General features: G+C 40.4%; 1 protein-coding gene across 5 annotated transcripts in view; it reads left to right on the forward strand.

The window, feature by feature from the left end:
- Positions 1-25,317, forward strand: part of PARP14 (poly(ADP-ribose) polymerase family member 14) — a 42,172-nt gene extending 16,855 nt beyond the window's left edge. For 3 of the 5 annotated variants that reach the window (XM_029939435.1, XM_029939436.1, XM_029939438.1), the window contains 12 exons: positions 1,172-3,423; positions 4,301-4,534; positions 5,076-5,297; positions 7,855-7,933; positions 10,488-10,637; positions 10,943-11,005; positions 11,315-11,482; positions 14,943-15,149; positions 17,751-18,350; positions 19,836-19,969; positions 23,316-23,490; positions 24,054-25,317. In XM_029939435.1, the coding sequence (XP_029795295.1) occupies positions 1,172-3,423; positions 4,301-4,534; positions 5,076-5,297; positions 7,855-7,933; positions 10,488-10,637; positions 10,943-11,005; positions 11,315-11,482; positions 14,943-15,149; positions 17,751-18,350; positions 19,836-19,969; positions 23,316-23,490; positions 24,054-24,343 (4,574 nt within the window). In that variant the 3' untranslated portion in view covers positions 24,344-25,317. Of the gene's footprint in view, positions 1-1,171; positions 3,424-4,300; positions 4,535-5,075; positions 5,298-7,854; positions 7,934-10,487; positions 10,638-10,942; positions 11,006-11,314; positions 11,483-14,942; positions 15,150-17,750; positions 18,351-18,609; positions 19,281-19,835; positions 19,970-23,315; positions 23,491-24,053 lie in introns of those variants that run through there. The other 2 variants (XM_029939439.1, XM_029939437.1) reach the window with 2 other exon arrangements.
- Positions 25,318-25,554: the final 237 nt, after the last annotated feature.

Below are 25,554 nucleotides of genomic sequence, written 5' to 3' on the forward strand. Positions count from 1 at the left end.
CCATCATTGCCTTTTAGTTTTGCTGATTGTTTCCTTTGCAGTGCAGAAGTTTTTATTTTCGTGAGGTCCTAACAGTTCATTTTTGTTTTTGTTTCCCTTGCCTCTGGAGACACGTTGAGTAAGTTGTTGCAGCCAAGGTCCAAGAGGTTCTTGCCTGATTTCTCCTCTAGGATTTTGATGGCTTCTTGTCTTACATTTAGGTCTTTCATCCATTTTGAGTTTATTTTTGTATATAGCACCAGAACATTCTTTACACTGGGAGAAAACATTGCCCCCCTAGTTGTGAACAAATTCTTATCTATTTGTTAACCCAGTGGTGATATATCAGTGTTATCAGAAAACAGAAAATAGAGGGGTGTTCACTTGGTGGGGGCATGCAACTCTTAATCTCAGAGCTGTAAGTTTGAGACCCACAATGGGTATAGAGATTACTTAAAATAAAACCTTAGGGGCACCTGGGTGGCTCAGTTGGTTAAGCATCCAACTTCAGCTCAGGTTATGATCTCATGGTTCGGTTTGTGAGTTCAAGCCCCACATCTGGCTCTGGGCTGACAGTTTGGAGCTTGGAGCCTGTTTCAGAATTGTGTCTCCCTCTCTCTCTGCCCCTCCCCTGTTTGTGCTTTGTCTCTCTCTCTCAAAAATAAATATATATTAAAATTTTTTTTAAATCTTAGAAAATTAAAATAAAATTTACTTAACAAAACTTCAACATAGAGTGTTGGTTGAAAACTATTCCATTAAACAAGGGTTACTTATGCGTGTTAATACAAATCAATTGATATTTGAGCACTATAACATGCGTTTTACTTTTTTTTAAATTTTTTTAATGTCTTTTATTTATTTTTGAGAGACAGAGAGAGACAGTGTGAGCAGGGGAGGGTCAGAGAGAGAGGGAGATACAGAATCTGAAGCAGGTTCCAGGCTCTGAGCTAGCTGTCAGCACAGAGCCTGACACAGGGCTCGAACCCACAAACTGTGAGATCATGACCTGAGCCGAAGCTGGATGCTTAACCTACTGAGCCACCCAGGTGCCCCTAACACGCTTTTTAATAGCATGTTATAACATCAAAGTTCTATAAACATTGGGCTTTTTTTCCTCTAATAGAAAAGATTCTTTTCACTTGAAATATATTACTCTGGAATTACTTTATTTTATTTCTTTCTTTTTAAGTGTTACACACCATCATGACCAAGAAATTTGTCCTCAGTAATATGCCACTCTCTGTGTTTCCATACTATGCCTCTTTGGGCACAGCCTTGTACGGAAAGGAGAAACCTCTGATCAAGCTTCCAGCACCATTCACAGAATTATTAGATCCTCCCTTATGGAGGTTCTTACAGAAAAAGCACCATTTGATGGATGAGATAAATGATGAAGTGAGGCATTGTCATGCTGAACTAACATGGTCCGAACTCAGTGGTGAAGTTATGGTCAGACCTGCAACCACATTATTCAGTCTAGGTAGACTAAAGATCAGGACTTGGCGGGAAGACGTTTCCACATCATTCTCTACCATCAGGTCTAAATACAAAGTCACCCCATTGAAAGTGGATCCCATAGTGTGGGACACCATAAAAAACAGTTTAGAAGATGACAAGATTTTGATTGAATTTAATACACTTAAGGGAGTTGTAATCTTAGTGGGGAAATCAGAGGATGTACAAAACATTGAGCCACAAATCAAGGAATTAATAGAAAGTACAACTCAAAAAATTAGAAAAGAAGAGCAAAGTGTAAAGGAAAAAGTGGCCATTTCTCCAAGAAGGTATTTTCTTTTGTGTCACAGTGGTGCCCTGGAGGGTCTCCACACTGAGTGCCCAGAGATGGAGATGTCTTATGATGAAACTTCTCAACACATGAGCTTCAAAGGACTCCACACAGATGTATATAAAGTAAAGTGTGAAATACAGAAAAAGATACTCACCATGGCTCAAAAAAACATCCAGCTTCCCCCTGAGATTTTCCAATTTTTGCAAAAAGTAGACCATATAGAATTCTCTAAGTCTTTTTTTATAGCACAGAAAATTCTTGCTGTTTATGAGCTAGAGGGTACAGCTGTTCTCCTAACCAGCTATTCCTCTGAAGTCCTATTAGATGCTGAAAAGCACATGGTCAGTGCCTTAAGTTATAGGCGCATAGACATTGAGGACAGGGAAATTCTTAATAACAAGAAATGGAAAGGGCTCACTCGCAGTTTGCATAAGAAACCTAATTCCTCATCACAGACTGTAATAATCCATCAGTTAACTTCAGGAAGCAAAGCTGAGGTTGTTATCGCAGGCTGTGTGGGAGAAGTGAACGAAACCTATAGCTTGCTTATTGAATTTGTGGAAGAACACACGAAAATAGAGAGATTGGTTGCAATAGAGTCTTCCATAATCATAGATTATTTGAAGATAGAAAAAAAGCCATTCTTGCAAAAGATAAAGAAGACAAATGTCCAAGTAATTTTCAATGCTGAGAATAAACAAAAAGGCATTTTACTAATTGGCCCAAAGGCCAAAGTCCTGGATGGCGTGCACATCATCAGGCAAGCCTGGGATTCCATCTGTGTTGAAAGCATCCATATTGATAAGCCAGGAGCCAGCCAGTTCTTCCGGGAAAAAGCACAGTACTATAAAAGTGAAGTCAAACGGTTATTTGGATGTTTTATTGAACTACAGGAGAATGGAGGGAAGAAGGAGGCAGGTGGCACTGATGGGCAGAAGTGCTCCTTTCGGGCAGAGCTGGCCCCTGGAGTCTCCCTGATTGTGCAACAGGGCGACTTGACACAGTTTCCGGTGGACGTGGTGGTGAGCACCACAAATGAGGACCTGAAGCTCTGTGGTGGCCTAGCAGCTGCTCTTTCTAAAGCAGCTGGCCCTGAGCTCCAAGCAGACTGTGACCAGATAGTAAAGAAGATGGGCAAGATCCTACCTGGTCATGCCGTCATCTCCAAAGCAGGAAAGCTCCCATACCAGCATGTGATTCATGCTGTGGGGCCCAAATGGAAGGGAGATGAGGCCCTGAAGTGTGTGCTCCAGTTAAAGAGAGCTGTAGAAGAAAGTCTCCATCTGGCTGAAAACTACAGGTACCGATCCATAGCCATCCCTGCTATCGGTTCCGGAGTCTCTGGCTTTCCCTTAGTCCGCTGTGTGAGGACTATTGTTTTGGCTATCAGGAAAACCTTCCAGCTTAACCAGAATAGAAACATCTTGAAAGAGATTTACCTTGTGGATACAGCAGAGAAGGCTGTGGAGGCCTTCGCAGAGACAGTGAAAAATGTATTTGAAGACCTGGTGCCTGCCGCTGCTTCGCAGCCCAGTTTACCTGCAGCAGCCCAGCCTGGCTTGACAACAGTTCATGGAAACAGACAAATTTCTTCGTTGACCCAGGGAAACCTGAGGCTCCTGCTGGTGAAAGGGGATGTGCGGAGTGCTATGGTGAGTGTCCCTACCTACAGAACACCCACCACGGGGCTGTGACTCCCCTTAGCCAGGTGCCAAAAGAAGATTAGGATTGAGGGAAAGAATCCCATGCCCTCCCTCCCAGCCTCAAAACTGGTTTCCTCAGAAAACTGGGCTGCTTCAGTAAGGCACTTACTAACAGATATTTGCCAGTTAATTGTGGGGGCTGCAAGTGTATTCAGACTGCTAGGTCTCCAGTAAATGTGAAAACCCACAGTAAGATCTTACCTTTATCCTCACCACTTACACATTCATACTTTTCCAGTGCCTTTATACCCGTCACATTTTGGCAAATCTAAGGTTAATTTCCTTTCCGTCAAGTTTACTGAGAGCAGATACAGAAAAATTAGAATATTTGATGCGGGCAGAGGAGAGGAATCTTGTCAATGGCACTGAATCAGGGTGAGCCACATTACGCCTCCATGACCCATGAACATTGCTTGGTCACATTCCCTCTCCTCGCTTCTCTTGGTGTCTTAATCTAGCCTGATTTAGAAAGTCTATCAACCAGTCTACTCACAGCTCAAACCTACTGGGCTTCTCCTGATGCTAGCCCCCTCCCAAATGACTGCCCTGTCTCCCTCTGCCTGCTGCAGGGATTCCTATTTCCCAGACTCCACGAATCACTTCTGCCCTCCTGCAGGGACCTTATACTATTTATATATTGCTTTTTGGCAGCTCTCTTGTACTAAACAAGCATTTAGTAACCCTTTGCCTTGGATGGCATTTCAGCCTCTGAAAATAACCATCCTCATTTCCCCCTGATAGTGCCAAGCATGTGGCTCAATCATAGTCATCCTTGATGAATGCTTTTTGTTAGCATCTGAAACAAATTGTTGGCTTTATCTTTAAGGCTGATGTTCTTGTCAACTCCATTCCCATGGATCTTGAGCTTAATAGAGGGCCCCTTTCTCAGGCCATCTTGGCAAAAGCTGGGCCAAAGCTCCAGGAGGAACTGAACATTGTCGGACAAACAGCAGTTATTGACACGGGCACAGTTCTCCAAACCAGCGGATACGGTCTGCACTGCCGCCGTGTGCTTCATGTGGTGGCTCTGAACTGGAGAGACACCACATCTTCATACAAGGTGGGGCCAGGAGTTAGGTTCTCTAGGAAACTGGGTAGTTCTTTGGACTCTCCTCTCAGTATAATGTAGATTGCTCCTCTGTCACATTCTCAGCAAGTTCTATATCATTAGAGCCAGTTTGTTTGTTTGTTTGTTTGTTTGTTTGTTTAGCCCTGGCTGACTTCCCTTGAAGACTAGTTAATAATGTAAATTGATTATAGTGCCCAGTCATTATTAGGCTCATTAAGAATTATGGAAAATGATGTGTCATTTAGTGGGGATAGCAAGGCAAGGAATGGAAGAGGATGAAGGATTAGAACAGTATTTGCCTTGCTTTTTATCTTCATTGCTGAGTGAGTTTGGATCTGTTTGGAGGGCCTCTGACATTCCCTTTCTTTTCCTCATCAACTCCTATAATTTTCTTTCCTTTTTGGGCTGTTCTTAACCTCTATTGAGAGGAGAGTAGACAGAGATCACAGTCAAAGTTGATAAATTCTTGTCCTTTTTGTTCTGACTCCCATTTCTAGGAAAGATACATAAAGATGTGCTTTGTGCCTTTCAGGTCATGGGAGACATAATCAGAAAATGTTTGGAAATCACTGAGAGCTTATCCTTGAGATCAATTGCATTCCCAGCCATAGGAACAGGAAATTTGGGGTTTCCTAAAACCACTTTTGCTGAATTAATCATTTCAGAAGTGTTAAAATTTGGTAGCAAGACTCAACTGAAAACTTTACAAGAGGTTTACTTTCTGCTGCACCCGAGTGATCATGAAAATATTCAGGTACAGTCACTAATTTCTGGTTATTTTGGCAGCTGAGCCCCAATGTTCTCAAATGTCTTCTTGGTCTGTTAGGTTGTTTTTTCTATGTATTTCCCATACAGGTAAGTAAAGGAATAGTGTAGACTAGTTGTAGCACAGCAAATTTTAAGCAAATTTATGGATATAGAAGAAAATTTAACTTCTTTAAGGGAAAATTAAAAGCATTACTAAAAGTAAACAAATAATATAATGAATTCCCTGTACCCATCACTTATCTTCATAATTATCAACCTCTGGCCAGTATGCTTCATCTCTATTTATTTCCCTTATTTTTTTCTTTTTATTTACTTATCTTTTTAATTTAAATGTTAGTTAACATATAGTGCAATATTGGTTTCAGGAGTTGAATTTAGTGATTCATCACTTACCTATAGCACCCAGTGCTCATCACAAGTGGCCTCCTTAGTATCTATCACCCATCTAGCCCATCCCCCCACCCACCTCCCTCCCTCAATCCTCAGTTTGTTGTCTATCCTTAGGAGCCTCTTGTAAGATTTAATAGATGGAGGCAGAGATGGGACGAAAAAGAGACCACGTTATGGAGCCAAGAGAGCCTTTATTGGGATCTGCGATTACCGGGCGAGGTCCCCTGACCTGGAGAGTGGGGAGTCGGGGAGGTCGCACCTCATAGGTGATGGGGGGGGTTATGGGTGAGGGGGTTCTGGGTTTGATCTTGGGAGGGCAGATTATCAAATAAGGGCATTTCAGGGACGTGGCGGGATGGAATAGGTTGCCTTGTCTGTCAGGGTGATGGGAAGCTGGAGCTTCATGATTGGCTCTTTCCAAATGGGGCAGGACATCCCAGGTCTGCAGGTGAGGGGCGGGGGTCGTCTGTGCATGTGTTCTCCTCCAGCCCCCAGAGAAATGGCCGCTCGGTCGCCACCTTAAGGTGACTCTTACACCTCTTGTAGTTTATTTCCCTCTTCCTCCCACCCCCATGTGTTTATCTGTTTTTTCTTAAATTCCACATATGAGTGAAATCATATGGTATTTGTCTCCCAAGCAAATCCTAGATATAACTTCATCCATAAACAATTCAGTATTTATTTTAAACAATAGGATTATTTTTAAAAGGTAACATAACCACAATACTATTTCACACAAAATAAATTGAAAATCATTCCATTATTTTAGCAATTACCAAATCAATGTTTAGATTTCCAACTGTCCCATAAATGCCTTATTTTCTTTTGATAGCTTGTTTGTTTGAATCAGAATCCAAATAAGGCCCATATATTGCAGTGGAGCTGACATCCCTTAATCCTCTTTTAATCTAGGATTCTCTTCCATATGAACATGGAAATTTTAGTACATGATATAAAAGTTATAGTCCTCTAATGGGAGAAAAAAGTTGTAGTCCTGTAAGTAATGTGAGGGGAATGTCAGGATGAGATACAACTAAAAGGCAGGGTTAGAATGAACTCAGCACATCCCTGTGTGAGTAGGAGAGTTGGGACTAGGAATACCAGATCCTCTTGGGTTGTACAAAGTCCATCAACTGGCTGCCCACCTTTACACATGGAGCTTCCTGTGTGCCCCTGGAGGCCCGGGAGCCTGAGACCCTGGCCCTGTCGTCTTCCCTGGTCCCCCTCCAGCTGCTCTATCAGTCTTTTGGCAAAAATGTTACTCATTTCTTTCCCCACTTGCTTGCTTAAAAGGAGAAAGAAAGTGATGATTTGAGGGTGTCACAGGCAAAGAAACCCTAACTAACCCTAGAATATATACACCAGCCTCTTCCCCCAGAGAGGACTACTCTACTAGGGATTCCTCTCCTGGTACAAATAAGAAGTTAAAAAATGATGTGTTTCTGTCCATGTGACTACCTTTCTCAAAATATTGTGGTTTTTTTTTTTTAACAACTGGCAAGATATCTGCTCTCACTGGTTATGAAAACAACATATATTCATTGTAGAAACTGTGCACCATACAAAATGCATTCATTCTGATCTTCTTTTATACATACATACTTTTTTTTTTTTTTTGAGAGAAAGAGAGCGAAAGCAGGGGAGGGGCAGAGGGAGAGAGGGAGAAAGAGAATCCCAAGCAGGCCCTGTACTGTCAGCACAGAGCCCAATGCAGGGCTCAAACTTATGAACTGAACCATGAGATCATAACCTGAGCTGAAATCAATAGTTGGATGCTTAACTGACTAAGCAACCTAGGCACCCCTGAAAATGAGATTTCTAATGGCTGCTAAATATTCTAACACATGGATGTGCCAAAATTTATTTCCCTGTTGGGTTTTAAACTTTTATATTTTCTCTAAGTAGTATGTAATGAATATGCTTGTATATATATCTTTGTTCACATATTTAATAGTTTTACTAGAATGCATTTGTAGAAACAGAATTATATGTATTTTTTTTCATAATTTCAAAAGTCTGTAAGAAAATAGCTTTTCTTTGAGAGTTGTTCTCTCCTGAGTGTGTATGTATGCAAGATCAAAAGCCCTGATGCATCAAATAATTTATTCATCTACTGAGGACTGTAGTGGTCAAAACTGTCTTTGTATTTACAGGCATTTTCAGATGAATTCACCAGAAGGACTAATGGAAATTTCGTCAGTGACAAAATTCCCAAGGCTGAAGATAAACAAGGTTCAGTGAAGCTATTCAATAAGAAATTATTTCTAGTTGCTAAGTAACTATTCAGTGAAAGATGGTAGTGATGCTTTTTATGAGAGAATCAATTACTGAATAAGAAGATGTTAAATTATACCCCACATACCTGAGCATGTAAGACTGGCTGTGTTTATGTGGCCTGAAGTGAAAGAGCAGGCTGGCTAACTTATATAACCTCCACAACAATAGGGATAAGGATACTATTTTCTAAGGATGATGTGATGTCTTTTTCAAATAGATACATTTAAAGAGACAGTACCAACCAAATGCTTCTCCTCTGTCAAATTTGCTGTTGCTATATTTGAGTTTATCCTGTTTGGAGTTTGCTGAGGCTTCTTGAATCTGAATGTGTATGTTTCCCATCAAATTTGGGAATTTTTCAGTCTTTTCTTCAGTAATTTTACCGCACTGATCTCTCTCCAGTGCCCCAATAACAAGAATGTGAAGTGTTTTGATAGCATCCCACAGGGCCCTAGGATCTCTTTTCAAAATCTCTTTTCTCTATGTTCTTCACATTGGATAATTTCTATTGATCCACCTCCAAGTTCATGGACTCTTTTCTCCATTCATGACCCATTCAGTGAATTTTTTTTTTACTTCAGATCCTGTATTTTTAAGCTCTAAAATATCCATTTAGTTCGTTTTTTAAATAGTTTATATTTCTCTGCAGGGCCTCTATTTTTTCCATTCTTGCCAAATCATTTCCATGCATTCAACTTTGACCTCAGGGAGCATAGTTATAGCAGATGCTTTAAAGTCTTGGTCTGATAATTCCAACATCTGGATTATCTTGAGATTAGCATCTGTCCTTGATTGTCTTTATCCTTGAGAACTGGTCACATTTTCTTTCTTTCCATGACAATTTTGGATTACAGACTGGGCATTTTATGTGTTATGTTGTGAAACTTGGGTCCTATTAAAATCCTCTGCAGCGCCTGGGTGGCTCAGTTGGTTAGGCATCTGACTCTGCTCAAGATTTCAAGGTTTGCAAATTCGAGTCCCATGTCAGGCTCTGTGCTGACAGCTTAGAGCCTGGAGACTGGTTTGGATTCTGTGTCTCCCTCTCTCTCACCCCCTCCTTTGCTCATGCTCTGTCTCTCTCTGTCTCTTAAAAAACAAAACAGAACAAAACAAAAAAAATTTTTAAAAAATCCTCTGGAAAATTGGTGATTGTTTTGTTTGTTTTAGCAGTCAGTTCACTTTAAGGTTCTGTCTCACCTTCTGTGTGGGCAGCAGTTCCAATGTTAATTTGGTTCTCAAGGCCTTTGTCATGCGGCTTGGGTCTGCCCCACACATGCCGCTCAGCTCCAGGGGAGCTCAGGGTTTATCACACTTCACACACAGAATAGGGGCTTCCCTCTCCAGCTCTCCCTTGTCTGGGACTCCTGCACTCTCTGGCTCATGGGAGCCCATTTTCTAGATCCTCTGGCCAGAAAGACATTGCTCTCTGGGAGTGTAAGCTGCCTATTCAGTTGCCTCATAATTTTGCATGGTAAGGATTGCCCTTGTGGGCAAAGTGGAGAGAGAGAGAGGGAGAGAAAGAAAGAGAGAGAGAGAGAGAGAGAGAGAGAGAACTTCAGGTATTGCCCATACATACACATACACACATTTCAGACCAAAAGGGCCCTTTGAACAGAAATACAGAATGCTCCCTGTGGTGCCACTGTGGCGTTCTGCAACTGGGCCCACCTTGAGGCAGCACCTGAATTAAAAAAGAAAAATTATGGACAGTCATGATGATTACTTCCTATACTCTTCAGCTCATAGAGACCATTTGTCCTAATCCTCTGGCCACAAAGACAGGAATTCTCATTGTGCAGTTCTGCAACTGGGCCACCTTGGGCCAGTGCTGGGAGAGAAAAGAGGAAAAATTTCAAAACAGAATAAAATGGGGACCCCCCCCCTTTTACAGGTGGCTTCCTCCCCCAGTCTGCCTCCTGTTTACTCTTCAGTTCTCAGTTAGTGGCTTTTCATATTTATCCTGCATTTTCAATCATAAATCATGAGTGAAATGGATGCTAGGGGGCCTGACTTCACCTTGGCCAGCAGCAGAAGTCCAAGTTTGATATGTATTTTATATACATATATACTATATACATATATATACAGTATATATATTATATACACATATATTTATATATTATATTTATTATATGTATATATATTTAAAGTTTATTTATTTATTTTGAGAGAGACAGAGACATTACAGCAGAGGAGGGGCAGAGAGAGAGAGAGACAGAATCCCAAGCGGGCTCTGCACAGTCTCACCAACCATGAGATCATGACCTGAGCCGAAATCAAGAGTTAGATGCTTAACCACCTGAACCACCCAGGTGCCCCAATACGTATTATATTTTATAATCCTTTTTCAGAAATGGACCATCACTGAGGCTTAGAGTCAGGGCGAGTTAAGGGCTGGAGGTCACAGAGCCGGGAAGAAGTATGAGAGGAGCGCGTATGAGGAGTGTGAAATCTAAGTTATTTTTGCTGTTGCCAACTTGCTCATGGACTCCATTTCTTTTCTTCTCAGTTCTCTCTGGGACTGTGTTTAGCCCAAATGTAGGAAAGCGTGAAATGAAGATTGGTCCCATCGTCTTCCAGGTGGCCTTTGGAGATATCACCAAAGAAGAGGCAGATATGATTGTAAATTCAACATCAAAGACTTTTAATCTCAAAGCAGGTACTTGACTGGTCTGATTTTGAGTAGTGTAATTAATAGTCAACTATTCTACAGTTGTTATAGCCAAAGTGGCTTCTATAGCTTTGGCTTATTAATAAATATTAATTAATAATTTTAAAATTATTTTGACATGGTTTCAAATAATTGGTAACAGTTTTCTTCTTTATTACCAGAAATACCCAGGCTATAGGATTCCTTTGATGATCAGGAAAGCTTTTAGTTAATGAGGCAGTCATTCTGATTCAACTATATTATTCTGCTTTTTTAAAATTCATGTTTGTAACCTTCTTGCTTTTCTTCTGTAGGGGTATCCAAAGCAATTTTAGAATGTGCTGGACAAAATGTGGAAATGGAGTGTTCTCGCCAAGGTAAGGCACAATACTATTTTTTGGTTCAAAATTCTAAGTAGAAGGATGAATATGAAATATGAATATGGAGAGGCTGGGGAAAGTCTTGGGATTGGGGAGAAAACATATTAAAGAGTTCTAAGCATAGACAATCAGAAGTGAAAAGTAATCTCACAGTTAAAAAGAGAAAAAATATTCATTAAAGACTCCTAAAATAGTCTCTTATTTACATAAAATGCTTTATGTGCCAAACCAAACATTTTGCTTTCTAAACAATCAGAAAGTAGGTTCAGTATCTAATTTTGCATCTCTCTGTCTTGTGTTTCCCAGTTCAAAAGGGCAACAATGATTATATAATTACTGAAGGTGGATTACTGAAGTGCAAGAATATTATTCATGTTATTGGCGGAAACGATGTCAAGAGATCAATGTCCTCTATTTTACAAGAGTGCGAAAAACGGAATTACTCATCCGTTTGCCTCCCAGCCATTGGGACAGGTTTGTAACCTCTGGCTGTCAAGGCATCCACCTTTCCTTGGATTGGGAACTGTTAATAGAGTTAATGCTGAGTCTGAGTTAACAGTGGCTCTTCACTCCAACACAGCCCCTGAGGGAGTAAGCAAAGACTGTGGGTGGTTTAAGAAAGAGGAAAAAATCAAGAAGACTGAAGATAGTGTTGAATATTCGCGACATTTGCTCTCTACTATGGTCAAGGAGAGAGAGGAAGGGAGGGAAGAGAAAGAAAGTCCGTCTCTCCTTCTGGTTCCTCAGTCTCTTTCTCTTTTTTCTGTCCCCTACATTATTTAGTCTTTAACCTCTTGCTCCATCCCTTCTCCATGGAGAGCATCAGAGCATCTACTTGCATCTCTCAGTTGCTGACTCTCAGATGAGTATTCCCAGCCTTCTTTCACCTCTTGCATAGTTGGCTGTGTGGGTTGGCCTTAGGACATCTCCACCCAGAAGCCTCTCAGTCACCAGAGCTTAATGGGTTTGGGTTCTAATGGGTCATAAATTCAACTCCAACTTTCCTCTTTTCAGCCTGCTTGCCTCTTTGGTTTCCCTCAAACTATATCAATAGTTGTGTGGGTCTTCATGTATAAGGATGGTGCTTTGGGTTTATCATTAATAAGGTGATGCACTTTGAGCTCTTTTCCCAGGAATCTGAGTCATGGGTGTTGATTAGGAATTTCTGCTTGGTTTCCCTTAAGAGAGCTGGTCCAGGAAGCAAACATTTTCAGACTTGAAGTGGAACGTAGCTGACTGGTCCCAAAGGGAGAGCACTGAGCCCTGGACTGATGATTTCATTGTGCAGCCGTCTGTTTGAGTGTTGCCCACTGGCATTCTAGGCTCTCCAAAAGCTTAGCTCAGTACACTTAACCATTCTTGTCACTTTCTGAGCCTTCTTCTAATCCCCTGTTATTTTGATTTCTGTAATTCTTTACCGTTCCTCTTAATGTTCTCACATGGAATGCTACATTTACTTTATTACTTTTCCATTTCTGAAAGTGTAATTTATAGTACCTTTATGTTTTCTTTCCCCTTGTAGTATTATCCAATCTTGGGAGATTAGCCAACATGTCTGCCTGCCTGTTTGTCTATCTCTGTATCTCTATGTATCTGTGTATCTATCTATCTTTTATGGACACCCATAATGACTCACCAGTCTGTGTCTCCATTGGTTTTCTTCTGAGCTCTGGTCTTGTTATTTCTACATAAATTTTATTTGGGCCAAGAAATCAGACAACCCAAGGGTGGCACAGAGCTTCCCAAGAAAAAAACAAGGAAATGAGGCAATATTCATTTTATATAAATATACACGTTTGAGTATTTCTGGGTTACTGCAAACTTGTTGGTTCTTCCACCGACCTGGCTGCATTGCTGGTCTGCACAAATAAATCAAGGTTAGCAGATTCTCCTTGTTTGTCATCTTTACCAGTGTCTATCATCAGCTGAGTTGGTCCTTAGACTAAAGAATGGGGGAAACTTTCTCCTTTACTGGTGTTTATGAGTTGAACTGGGACTGTGATTGAGACAGCTTCTGGAAGTAAAAGAAGCCCTCTCCCTGGTTCCTTTCAGACACCTGCCTGGGGGAGGGAGTGGGTGTTCAGCGACACTTGTGAGCACCTCAAGCTCAATGTAGACTATGAACTTTGTTCTGTTGTCTTCTGCTCCAAACATGCTCTTCCTCTTCTATCCCTGATCATGTTAAAAGCATCACTTTCTATCTAGAATCCTTGACCCTACACTCTTTATCACTTCCTATGTTCATTAGCTTATTAACTAATTTGATTGTTTACTGAGTGCTTGCCATGTGCCAGGCACTGTGCTTAAGCACTGGGGAACAGAAAGATGTCTCAGAAAAGGGTCTAGTCCATAAGGAGCACCTAGCCTCCTGGGAGAGACAGATATGTAAACAAACTACTGCAATATAGCATGACTCATCATGCACACATAATGATGGGTGGGTGGCCAAGAGGATGGAACAGAATGTCAAAGATAAACCCTGCTGGTCACTAGGTCCTGCTGACTTCACTTCCCAATTATCTTCTCAGTCCCTGTACCTGACTCTTCATTCTGGCCTCTTCTTTTTGGTCAGCTCTTGTCTTTTGCCTAAACTTTTATTATAGCCTCCTATCTAGAAATGGGCTCCTCCACATTTCCCACCCCTCAGACTTATCCTTCTCAAAAACAGATCTCTTCCCCAGAACACACCAGGCTAAACATATCAAACCTCTGTTACAGTTCTGTCTGGCATAGCCTTCTCCTCAGCTTCTCATATTTCACCTGTTGGACACCTATTCATGCTCATATATCACATCCTCTGTGTTCTAAGTGCCTAGCTGAGAGCTAGCCCATGATGGGACATAGTAAATATTTGTTGAGAGTGAATGAATGTATGTGAACACTCCATTTAAAATCTTCCAAAAATCATGAGATAACCATAGCTTTGCAAAGGAGAATTGTTCTCTTTTCCTGATCATCTATTTTAAAAAAACTGAATAAACTCATTTGTTTAGTTTTGTATGGGGTTTGTCTACATCCCCACAAGTGTTTATGTAGCCAGGCCAAAGTGGTCAACTCTCATTTCTGCAGTAGTGGCATTCTCAACAGGGAAAGTCCAAGTGGGCTGTTAGTCTACCACACCAGGTTGGCCAGGGGACTTTTACATTGCTCCCCATTGTGATTTGGCAGCTGCCATTGATTTGTATGTGACTGCTTTGATGGCTTTTCATGGGACTTTTCATGATTTACCTAGGCCTTAGGCTTGAGAAATAAGATATGGAATATGCTATAAAAAGAAAAAGACGTGCTCTGGTGGCCACCTCGAACCTAGCAAGTCAGCTAAAATCTCACTGAGTATGCTAGAAAAGATTTCCTAGAGGCCATGGATAACTTGTGTGCAAAGAATTATAGATTATAACAGGTAACTTACAGCTCCAGGTGTCTTACAAAATTAGCTTAGTTTAAATCAGGTCCCCAAAGACATCTGGAAGAATAAAGATACATGTATTCAGTCAGGTGACTATAAGCAAAAAAGAAAAATTGTTGTTCTTTTTAAAGAACATTATATTTCCACATATATTAGCATATTTTGCTTTTTATGGACCCTTTGAACTCACTAATGAGCCAACAACAGTTAATTAATCTTGTAATACAGAAGAACACAGTGAGTGAGGGTCAGCTCGATAGAGCAGATATGAACATCAGATAGCAAAAGTTAGATTTCTGGGTCCTTTGTTCATTGTTGGGCTATTGGCTTCCTGACATCCTGGAATAGAAGCTCGCTGTTGCATCTAGGACCTCAAAAGTGTTTGACTGCATTGCTAGAGAAGCCTGAGGTGATGAAACAATTGGGCAGTGGGCATTCATTCTGTGAGGACTGGAATCCCCAACTTATTTCTCAGCCTTCCCAGTTGGGTCTTTCCCCTGTCTCTGTTTTTATTATTTGCTTTTCTAGGAAATGCCAATCAAGACCCAGCTGGGGTTGCTGATGCCATAATTGATGCCATTGAAGACTTTATCCAGAAAGGACTTGTACAGTCTGTGAAAAATGTTAAAGTGGTTATTTTTATGCCTTACCTACTGGGTGTGTTTTGGGACAGCATAAGAAAAAGAGAACAATCGCTGACTTCTCTCCGACAGTCTCTAAAGTCTAACGTAACATGTGAGTTGACCTTTTTTTACGAAATGCATGCTCCTAGTATTGATGTCATGTTAGCTAATCTTAAACAGACTGTCACAAAGAGAAATTACAAAAATAATCCCATTTATAATAATATCAAAAAGAACAAACATCTTGGAATAAATTTAACTAAGAAGGTGAAAGAGCTATACTCTGAAAACTATGAGATACTGATGAAAGAAACTGAAGATGACAAATGGGAAAAATGTACCATGCTTATGGGTTGGAAGAATGAGTATTGTCAAAATGTCCACACTATCTAAAGCAATCCACAGATTCCATGCAATCCCTATAAAAATTCCAAAGGCATTTTTTCACAGAAATAGAACAAACAATCTTAAATTTGCACAGACCCACAAAAGGCCCTTAATAACCAGAGTAACCTTGAGAAAGAACAGGGGAGCCTGGGTGGCTCAGTCGGTTGAGCATTTGACTCCTGATCTGAGCTCAAGTCATGATCTCATGGTTCATGGGTTCAGTCCATGCATCAGGCTCTGTGCTGGCAGCTGGGAGCCTGCTTGGGATTCTCTCTCCCTCTCTCTCTGCCCCTTCCCTGCTCGCACTTGCTCATGCACACAAAAGAGAGAGAATGAAAGAAAGAAAGAAGGAAGGGAGAACAAAGCCAGGGGCTTTCCTGATTTCAAACTACATTATGAAGCTATAGTAATCAAAACTATGGCATTGGCATAAAACCAGACAGATAGATTAATGGGACAGAATAGACAGCGTGGAAATAAATCCATGCATATACATATGTTCTTTGACTTACAAGGGGTTACATCCTGATAAACCCACTGTAAATTGACAATTTCATAAGTCATAAGTACATTTAACATACATAACCTATTGAACATCATCATTTAGCCTATCCCACCTTAAGCATCCCACATTAGCCTATAATTGGATGAACTCATCTGACACAAGTCTATTTTACAAAAAAGTGTCGAACATCTCATGTAATTTATTGAATACTATGAAGGAATTGGAAATGGAATGGCTTTACAGGTATAGAATGGTTGCAGGTATATTGGTTTTGAGCCTCACAATGCCTGGCTGGCTGGAAGCTGCAGCTCCCTGCCAATGTCCCGCATCACAAGAGAGTACGTCACCATATGTTACCAGCTCAGGAAAAGATCGAAATCCAAAGTACAGCTTCTCCTGAATGTATATCATTTTCATACTATCATGAAATCAAAAAATCGTAAGTTGAACTGTTGTTAAGTTGGGGATCATCTGTGTGGTCATTTAATTTACAACAAAGGAGCCAATGGAAAAGGGTAGTCTCTCCAATAAATAGTGCTTGGGTGCTTGCTTCAGCAAGGTGCTAGGAAAACTTGACAGCTTCATGCAAAAGAATGAAATAGGATTACTGTCTTACACCATACACAAAAATCCATGTAAGATGGATTAAAGATATGAAACCATAACACTTCTAGAACAAAACAGGGAGTAAGCGCCTAGATATCAGTCTTGGCAGTGATTTTCTTTGGATTTGACATCAAAGCACAAATGGCAAAAGCAAAAATAAACAAGTAGGACTGACTACTTCACACTAAAAAGCTTTTCATGGCAAAGGAAACCATCAACAAAATGAAAAGGCAACTTAGGGGATGGGAGAAAATATTTGTAAATAATGTATCTGCCAGGGGTTAATATACAAAGGGGCTAATATATAGAGAACTCATACAACCTGATAGATGACAGATAATCTGATTTAAAAATGGGCAGAGGATCTGAATAGACACTGTTCTGAGGAAGGCATACAGATGGCCAGCAGGCACATAAAAAGGTGATAAACATCACTAATCATCAGGGAAATGCAAATCAAAAACCTAAGAAGAAATCACCTCACCTGATAGAATGGCTAGTATCAAAAAGACAAGAAATAAAAAGTGCTGGGGAGGGTAGGGAGAAAAGGAACTCTCATGCACTGTTGATGAGAATGCAAACTCGTACAGCCACTGTGGGAAACAGTATGAGGTTCCTCAAAAAATTAGAAATAGAACTATGATATGATCCAGCAATTTCACTCCTGGGTATTTATCTTAAGGTAATAATAAAAAAAACTATCTTAAAAAGACACTTGCACCCCCATATTCATTGCAGTAGTATTTACAAAACCAAGGCATGGAGAAACCTAAGTGCCCACCAAGAAATGAATGGATAAAGAAAAAGTGAGATATATATGTACATATATATGTATATATGTATAATATATATATTTTTTACACACCCACAGAAAATGGAATATTATTCAGCCTTAAAAAGGAGGAAATCTATCCATTTGTGACAACATGGATGGACCTTGAGTGTATTACACTAAATGAAATAAGATGATCTCACTATGTAAAATCTTAAAAAACAAACAAACTGTGAGATACAGAGAACAGACTGGCTCTTGCCAGTGGCAGCAGGGGTGGGGTTGGGAGCTGAGGAGGGGTGAAATGAGTGAAGAGGGACAAAAGGTACCAACTTCCAGTTATAAGATAAATAAGTCCTGGAGATTAATGTACAGCAGAGTAACCAAATAGAGAAATAGAGAGAGGGAAATAACTAATCTTCCTTTCTTTTTTTTTTTTTAAGCACTTATGGATTCCCTGCATCAATCTCCCCAAAAGCAGAATCCTTTGGTTTTGAAAAAGAAAACAGAATTAGCAACTTTTCAGGTGTGTGGTGAAAACGTAAAATGTGTGAAAAACGCTCTCACCTGGATACAGGATCTGATTACAAAGGAACTGTGTCCTTACACTAATGAAGATGAATGTATCAAAGATTTTAATGAAAAAGAGTATCAGAAATTGAATGAGCTGCAGGAGAACTTAGATATTGTCATTTGCTTGGACAGTGAAAAACCTCTGATTGAAGTTTTTGGAATTGGCAAAGATGTGACCCAGGCTAGAAATGCAATTGAGGAAATGATCAAGAGAATCAGATTGGCCAAAGAAGAGAAATCCCAGGCAGATTTTATCAGTGAATTTATAGAATGGCAATATTATGACAAAGACACTTTTCATAGTTTTAACAAAAGAGTCAATCTGCAATTGGAGAATGCAAGGAAAGCAAAGCAAAGGCTAGCTGTTGTTGAAGTTAATCATCAGAGCTACACCGTGGACCTGTGCAAGAACACTGCTACAGATGGAAAAGGATGCAGTTTGCCTGTTCGGCGCCTGATGAAATCTGAAGGTGAGTCAAACCAGCGTGCTTGTGATCCGTTCTTTTACACCTACTATGGGCTTAACACTATTTGGTACATACATCGAAACTGTACTCAAGCAGATCAAATTCAGGCAACTCTTATGGGATGAAAGAGAAAACTTGGTCTCTGAGCTTAATGAGTTTACATTATGGCTGGGGAAGTGTAGCATGGGTGCACTCAACAGCCTGAGGCTGGCCATCTTAATGTGACAGTACCCAAGCCTTGCATTTGTTCCCTTCTCTACAGTTTATCAGCTTTCCAGGGCCAGTTCTGCCGCAGAGATAACAGCTCCTTCAGTCAAGAGTCATGGGCTTTTAAAGAAAAGTGGCTCAAAGTTTTCTAGAACAAAAGAAGAAGACAGCCTGGTCAGAGTGGGTACTCTCTGTCTGTGATAACCCAGAGAGCACTGGGAGTTTGTAGGATCTTCTCCCAGAATTCACTTCCTCTCTTTCCCTGAACATAAGGTTTCCTCACTGCACCCATCAGAAGGCAGCCTTGAAATTCTCTGACTGGATCAGAGAAGGAATGTTTGTGTTGTGTAGATAGACATTCCTGCCTTTGAACCACATAGGTCCTACACTTAAGACTAGTAAATTGGCTTCCAGTACATTATCATTATCTCTCATGAGATCAGTGTGAATGAATTCCTCAGACTCTGAGCAACCCTAGGGGAATGACAAATCAAGTATAATATTCTGTTTAGCAGAAGACGGAGCAAAACCTGCCATCCGCTCAGCTCTTAGGGATGTGGAGAAAAATAATGAAAGAATAGATGTGGAGGGCCTTGTGGTAGTGAGGCATTTTGGCAAAAATCCATGCTTTTATAACAAGACCATTGTAAGGAAATAATTTATTGTTAAATTATTAAATGATGACAGATTAGAGACTGAACTGAATATGCAGCTTGAGTTACACTACACCAACACTTCTCAAATCTGAGCCTGATCAAAGCTTGTTAAGATATAGTACATGGATTTCAACCCTCAGAGAGTTTGATTCAGTAGATCTGTGGGGGTTTTTTCTTTTTTCTTTCTTTCTTTTTTTTTTTAACATTCATTTTAGAGAGGCAGAGAGAGAGAGAGAGAGAGAGAGAGAGAGAGAGTATGAGCAGGGGAGGGCAGAAACAGAGGGAGACACAGAATCTGAAGCAGGCTCCAGGCTCCAAACTATCAGTGCAGAGCCCTATGGGCTCCAATTCACACACCAGGAGATCATGACCTGAGCTGAAGTCAGTCACTTAACCGACTGAGCCACCCAGCCGCCCCTGTGGGGTTTCTCTTAACAAGCATTACGATTGGTTCTGATATAGGTTGTCTGTGGAGACATTCTCCAACAAAGATAAAGAACTTCTTGAACACGTTGAGTTAGGAGATAATAACGTAATGATACTTAGTTCTTCAGAGCATACATACCAGTAGTGTGTGGATGGGCCTTCCTAGGTGTGTGGGAGTCCTCAAATGTCCTCTTTGCAGCTGGGATCCCCAAACACTGGAGTGATATGAAACAGCAGGATGTCTGTGTGGTTGAGCTACAGCCTGGTCATGCAGAATATGACACAGTCGCAAGCAAGTTTAATCAGACCTGCTCGCACTTCTACATAGAGAAGGTAAGCCTTCTGCTGACATGGAGTTTCTTAAGAATGGTGGAGATAAGTGACATTGTGGTCCTGGATAAATCCACAAATACGTTTCCATTCATTTTCCATCACATTTTCCCCCAGAATTAGAATATTTTATGGCAATCCGATTTTTGATTATAGATTCTACTCACTTTACCACAATTACAGAGATATTAAGATTGAGATTGTGTTATTACAATATAATTTTTTATTGTGGTATGATGTTATAATACTAAAAACATGTGTTGACTCAGTGAGGAGCTGGTTAGTAGTGATCTTGAAGAGATAGTTGACAGTAGGAGTCTTCCCAAGAGGAAGAAATCTTTCCCTGAAGAGGAACCAGTTAGCAACCCTGAAGAGGAAGGAAACAGGAACATCCCGCAAGAAAAGGGGAAACTTTCTCCAAAGGAGGAGCCATTCCGTAGTGGACCCAAAGAGGCTGCTGGCAGCAAGAACAGCAGCTTCAAGAAAAAGAAAAAGTTACAAAAGCTAGCCCAGGAAGATGAAAATGGACCCATGGCAACATTCCCCCACCCACTCTGATATCCCAACAGAAACAAATTCACAAGAATCTGTGAAGCAAGCTAATAAAAGTTCAAAGACAGAGCTGCAGGGTTGGATTTGATAACTAGCAAACACCACAAAGACACACAGAGGCCCTCAGATCAGGGCTCTGTGCTTCTGCTCCACCATTCGCAGATCAGCACTGCTCGCTTCTGTGATAATCCAGTTCCTCTCCCCAACGTGGGCGTCTTCCACTTCGAAGCTTTAGTGTTGCGCTTTGAAATTATGTTCCCATTTGACCTCTATGGCAATATTATATTAATGCTTTCTTCTTTAACTAATTTTCCTTTCATTATTCCTGTTATTTCTCCTCCAAACCACTTTACCCATAGGATTTGTATTTTGCTCTTCTGTCTCTGCACTTCATCTGGAAATGCGTTTACCCTTCTTGGCTTCAGCTGCTATTTCAACATTGATAGCACCCAATCAACATCACCAACCTGGATCTTTGATCAAGCTCTACAACATATCGCTGGACTTGAACTCTGAATAGCAAAATCATGGCCTGAGCCTAATTTGGACGCTTAACTGACTGAGCCACCCAGGCATCCCTACAACATATTCTAAATGGCCTAAAACAAAAAATCTCTGCTTGAATACTTGTCTGCTAAATCAATTTTCCTAAACCTAACTCATCATCTCACCATTTACCTTTCCTTCCCCACTTCTGTCCTTGGTTCTACCACTTTCTGAGTCAAGCTAGAGACCTTTGGGTATCTTCCCTTCATCCATCCAAACAAGTCTGTCATAAGGCCTGCATTTTCTTTCCTTCCACATTTTCTCTATTTCTGCCACTCTATTTATGTAGTTAAGTACATAAAAACAAAAAGTGATTTGAAGTGTCTTAACAAGGATATATATCATACCTTCAGGTAAAATAAATAAATGAAGAAAAATGGACAAAAAAGGAGGGTAGGAAAAGTAAGATAATACAGAGGTATTATCATTTACAAAAATACATAACAAGAGTTCCTAGGTAGTTACTAGAGAAGGACCACAGATTTGTCTCCTTGAGTGTCCTGGTAGACAAGGCAAGGAAGATTTATAATTTCCATAAATCATAAAGAAAACCATGGGATCAGGAAACTCACAGATTTTCACAGTACTGAGACTGGCTACTGATAGATTTAGCCTGTGAATCAAGTACTAGAAAATATTTTCAAAATATCCTCACAATAAATGTAATATCAAATTTTATACCACTGCTTTTATTTTTAATCCTTCAATGTAAACCATTGAGCAAAAACAAATCTGAGGTAGGAAGACAATGTGACTCAGATGTGTGGCACTTTGATGGTCTGTATTTCAAATATTAAGCACAGTCATCTGGTAGTGGCTGACGCCAAGTCCGGATTGAGCAGGGCTGTCCACTGGACCAGTTATGTCTCCGGTGGACCCTGGAGGCTTGCCATGTATTAGCGGATAGCCAGATAAATGATTTTACTGTTTTTTTATAGACCTTTTTTCAAATAAAATCTTATGTTAAAGTCCAGTGTGTGAAACAGATTAAAGTAGAGCTAGTTTATACTTAAGACACCTCTTTGGAAATTCCTAAGAGTCTGAAAACACTAACCGGAAAAATAGGTGGCCGTCATCCTCCATGACTATTAGCACCTGGGACTAAGATTTTTAACATCCCTAAACATCCACATAGACTCAGTAATTTTTGCCACATTTGCTTTTTCTCTTACCTTCTCAGTTTTTGCTGAAGCATTTGACAGTAAGTTGCAGATTTCATGGCACTCCTAAATATTTTAGCACATATCCCCTACAAATAAAGACGGTCTCCTAAATAACAGCAGTGTTATCCCATATAAGAAAATTAGCAGTAATTTGGCAATATCTAATAGAGTCCATATTCAAATTTCCCCAATTGCTCACTTTCTTGTTACTCCACCCTCTCCAAATATGGGTTCACATAATGCATTTGGTCATTTTGTCTCCTGTCTCTTCTGATCTAGAATAGTACTCCTGCATTAAAAAAAATCATTTTTCATGATACTGAATTATTTAAAGAGTTTAAGCCAGTTGTATTATAGAATGCCCCATATTCTAGCTCTGTCTTGTCTAGATTTTCTTTTTTCTATCTTTTTTTTTTAAGAACCCAAGCAAGTTTTCTTATAGATTCTAGATTTGTCTGATTCCTCCTGGGTCCTGCAATCCAGGACTCAGGGAATTTCTCCCATAGCCCTGGAGGCCACTTCCCAAAGAGGATGGATGGTCAAAGCATGACTGTGGTCTGCAAGCAGATCCTATCTCACCAGGATTTATGCCCCACTCTTCCAACTGGACCAGAGATTGATTTTCATTAATTAATTACCTTCCATACTAGACCATCTAGTGCTTCTCTAACAATTAGAACATGGCCAACCAGGTTAACCAGTATCCTAGAAGGACTGAGGAGAAGAAAGGCAAAGTGACAAAGTGACAAAAACAGCAGCTGACCTGTCACTGAACTGAAGGTGAAAAGCAGGAGTTGGGGAGGCTTGGTCAGCCAACTTCACACAACAAGGACTTAAGATCCTAAACCCTGTTTGCTCTCATGTGGTACATAAAAGATGTTAAAAATGAAATTAAAATTCTTCTCAAAGTCTGTTTTTGTGAAACACTGGATCTAAAAAGATTTCTGAATGCAGAAAGGTGCCATCTGGCATTGAATTTGTTGTATATTTTAATTTTCATTTATGAAAAAATAATGGTCAGTTTTCATTTGCTGTATCCTCCAAAGGATCTTGGCACTGACAGAATATTTTTCTTTACTGATTTGTAGATTGAGAGGATCCAGAATCCAGATCTTTGGAATAGCTACCAAACAAAGAAGAAAGCCATGGATGCCAAGAATGGACATAAAAACAATGAAAAGCAGCTCTTCCATGGGACAGATGTTGACTCGGTGCCACATGTCAACCGAAATGGCTTTAACCGCAGTTATGCTGGGAAGAACGGTAAGGCAGCAAGTAATCTGGCTGCTTCAAATGGGGTGTCGGCCGTGAGAACCCAAACTGGGCAAAGGACAGCGTGGTTTGCACAGTCGGTGGCCGTGCTGCTGCTAGACACTCATTATGTGTCCTCCTAGAAGGACCGACCAGCCCTCTGGGGTGGAGGAATAATTTTTAAAAATTAAAAACACATGAGGGCCACCTGGGTGGCTCAGTCAGTTGGGTGTCCAACTTCAGCTCAGGTCATGATCTTACAGTTCACAAGTTTGAGCCCTGCGTGAGGCTTTGTGTTGATAGCTCAGAGCCTGGAACCTGCTTTGGATTCTGTGTCTTCCTCTCTCTCTCTGTCCCTCCCCAGCTCATGTCTCCCTCTCCCTCCCTCCCTCTCTCTCTCTCTCTGTCTCTCTCTCCTAGAAATAAATAAACATTAAAAATTAAAAATACATTTCTTAAGAGGCTTTGGAGAGAAGACGTGATCATTATTTTAACATTATTTGACATATTGGGTCAACATGTCAGATTATAGACTAAACTGAATTTCTTAAAATGTCTTGTTTTTCCCTTCACAGCTGTGGCATATGGAAAAGGAACGTATTTTGCCGTCACAGCCCGTTATTCTGCCAATGATATATACTCCAGACCAGACAGAAATGGGAAAAAGCATATGTACTATGTGCGAGTACTTACTGGAACGTACACAAATGGAAATCAGTCACTAATTGTGCCTCCACCAAAGAACCCTGACAACCCTACTGACCTGTATGACAGTGTCACAGATTGTGTGAATAATCCAGGGTTATTTGTGGTATTTTATGACTATCAGGCTTACCCAGAGTATCTCATTACTTTTACACATTAACATTTTGGTATCCTTCCCAGAAGACATTGCTCATCTACACATACTGAGTTATAAAACAAGTTTATATATTTTCTTTTCCTCTTAACAGCTTTTTCTAAGATCAAAGGATCCTTGTCACTGCAATCAGACTTTCTTCAGCTTCTCCTTCATAACTGGAATGAACCTATCTTGAAAGCAATACATTTGAGAATTTAAAATCAGATAAACTAAGACCGCACTAACTGTGTGTCCAAACTGTGGACATCAAATCTGTAGAAGGAAAGAACAGGTTGTATTTTTAGGAAGGAAAGAATAATGTTCATCTTAAAGGCAGAGGGCACAGCTATGCAATTTCAGCTGCTGCTGAAGGAGGCAGCTGGTATCACGTCGGAATGCCATATTCCTTGAGGAACACAGTATTACTGAGGGACAGGACTGCTGATTTCCCTGAGGAAATCCCTGGGCTGATGTCTGTGCCTGGTGTAAATAGATGCTCCAGAAATGTTTCATAAACCAACTGAGAAAGAGAAATCACAGTCAGACTCTGACCCAAAAGTCATCTCTTTTACATCCTTGAGTTGTCACTTTGCCTTAAATTGAAGATTCCACGTCAGGGAACTTTGTTCTTCATGAATAGAGCCATGGCACGTGGGACAGCTCCAGTCAAGCTTCTGGGATCACAGTGCAGATGTGCCCCACATGGATCAGGGGCTGGGGTCTAGCTTGTGGCCCAAGGGAGTTGTGTCTCATACACTTGAGCAGCAGAGCAGCCCTGGCTGGATGCTGACCCCAAACCTGCCTTCATCTAACTGCTGTTGGTCTTAGTTCTGCCCAGTGACAACAGTGACATAAGCCTGCCACACTTTAAGCATGAAACCCTTCTACTATGTTAAGTGAATTCTAATGTTATTAAATAGCATATTTTCTTTATGCACTCAATTTTGATGATTTTAAAGACTTGTACATAAATAAACCAAAGGAATCAAGCAGTCATATTGCCAGTTTGCTAGCTCAGTATGTATGATAGTAAAGTGTTTTTTTTTTTTTAATTTTCCCCAGGTAAATTTTAGACTCAGACACTATTTATTGAACACCTAGATTGTACCAGGTAATATAATAGGTACTTTCAAATAGAGTATTTATTTTATTCCGCCAAACAATCCTGTGAGGTAAGAATTATATCCCCATTTTACTTTTTCTAATGTTCATTTTTATTTTGAGAGAGAGAGAGA

This window comes from Suricata suricatta, chromosome 5 (genome assembly GCF_006229205.1).
Source record: "Suricata suricatta isolate VVHF042 chromosome 5, meerkat_22Aug2017_6uvM2_HiC, whole genome shotgun sequence".
In the NCBI taxonomy this organism is placed as follows: Eukaryota; Metazoa; Chordata; class Mammalia; order Carnivora; family Herpestidae; genus Suricata; species Suricata suricatta.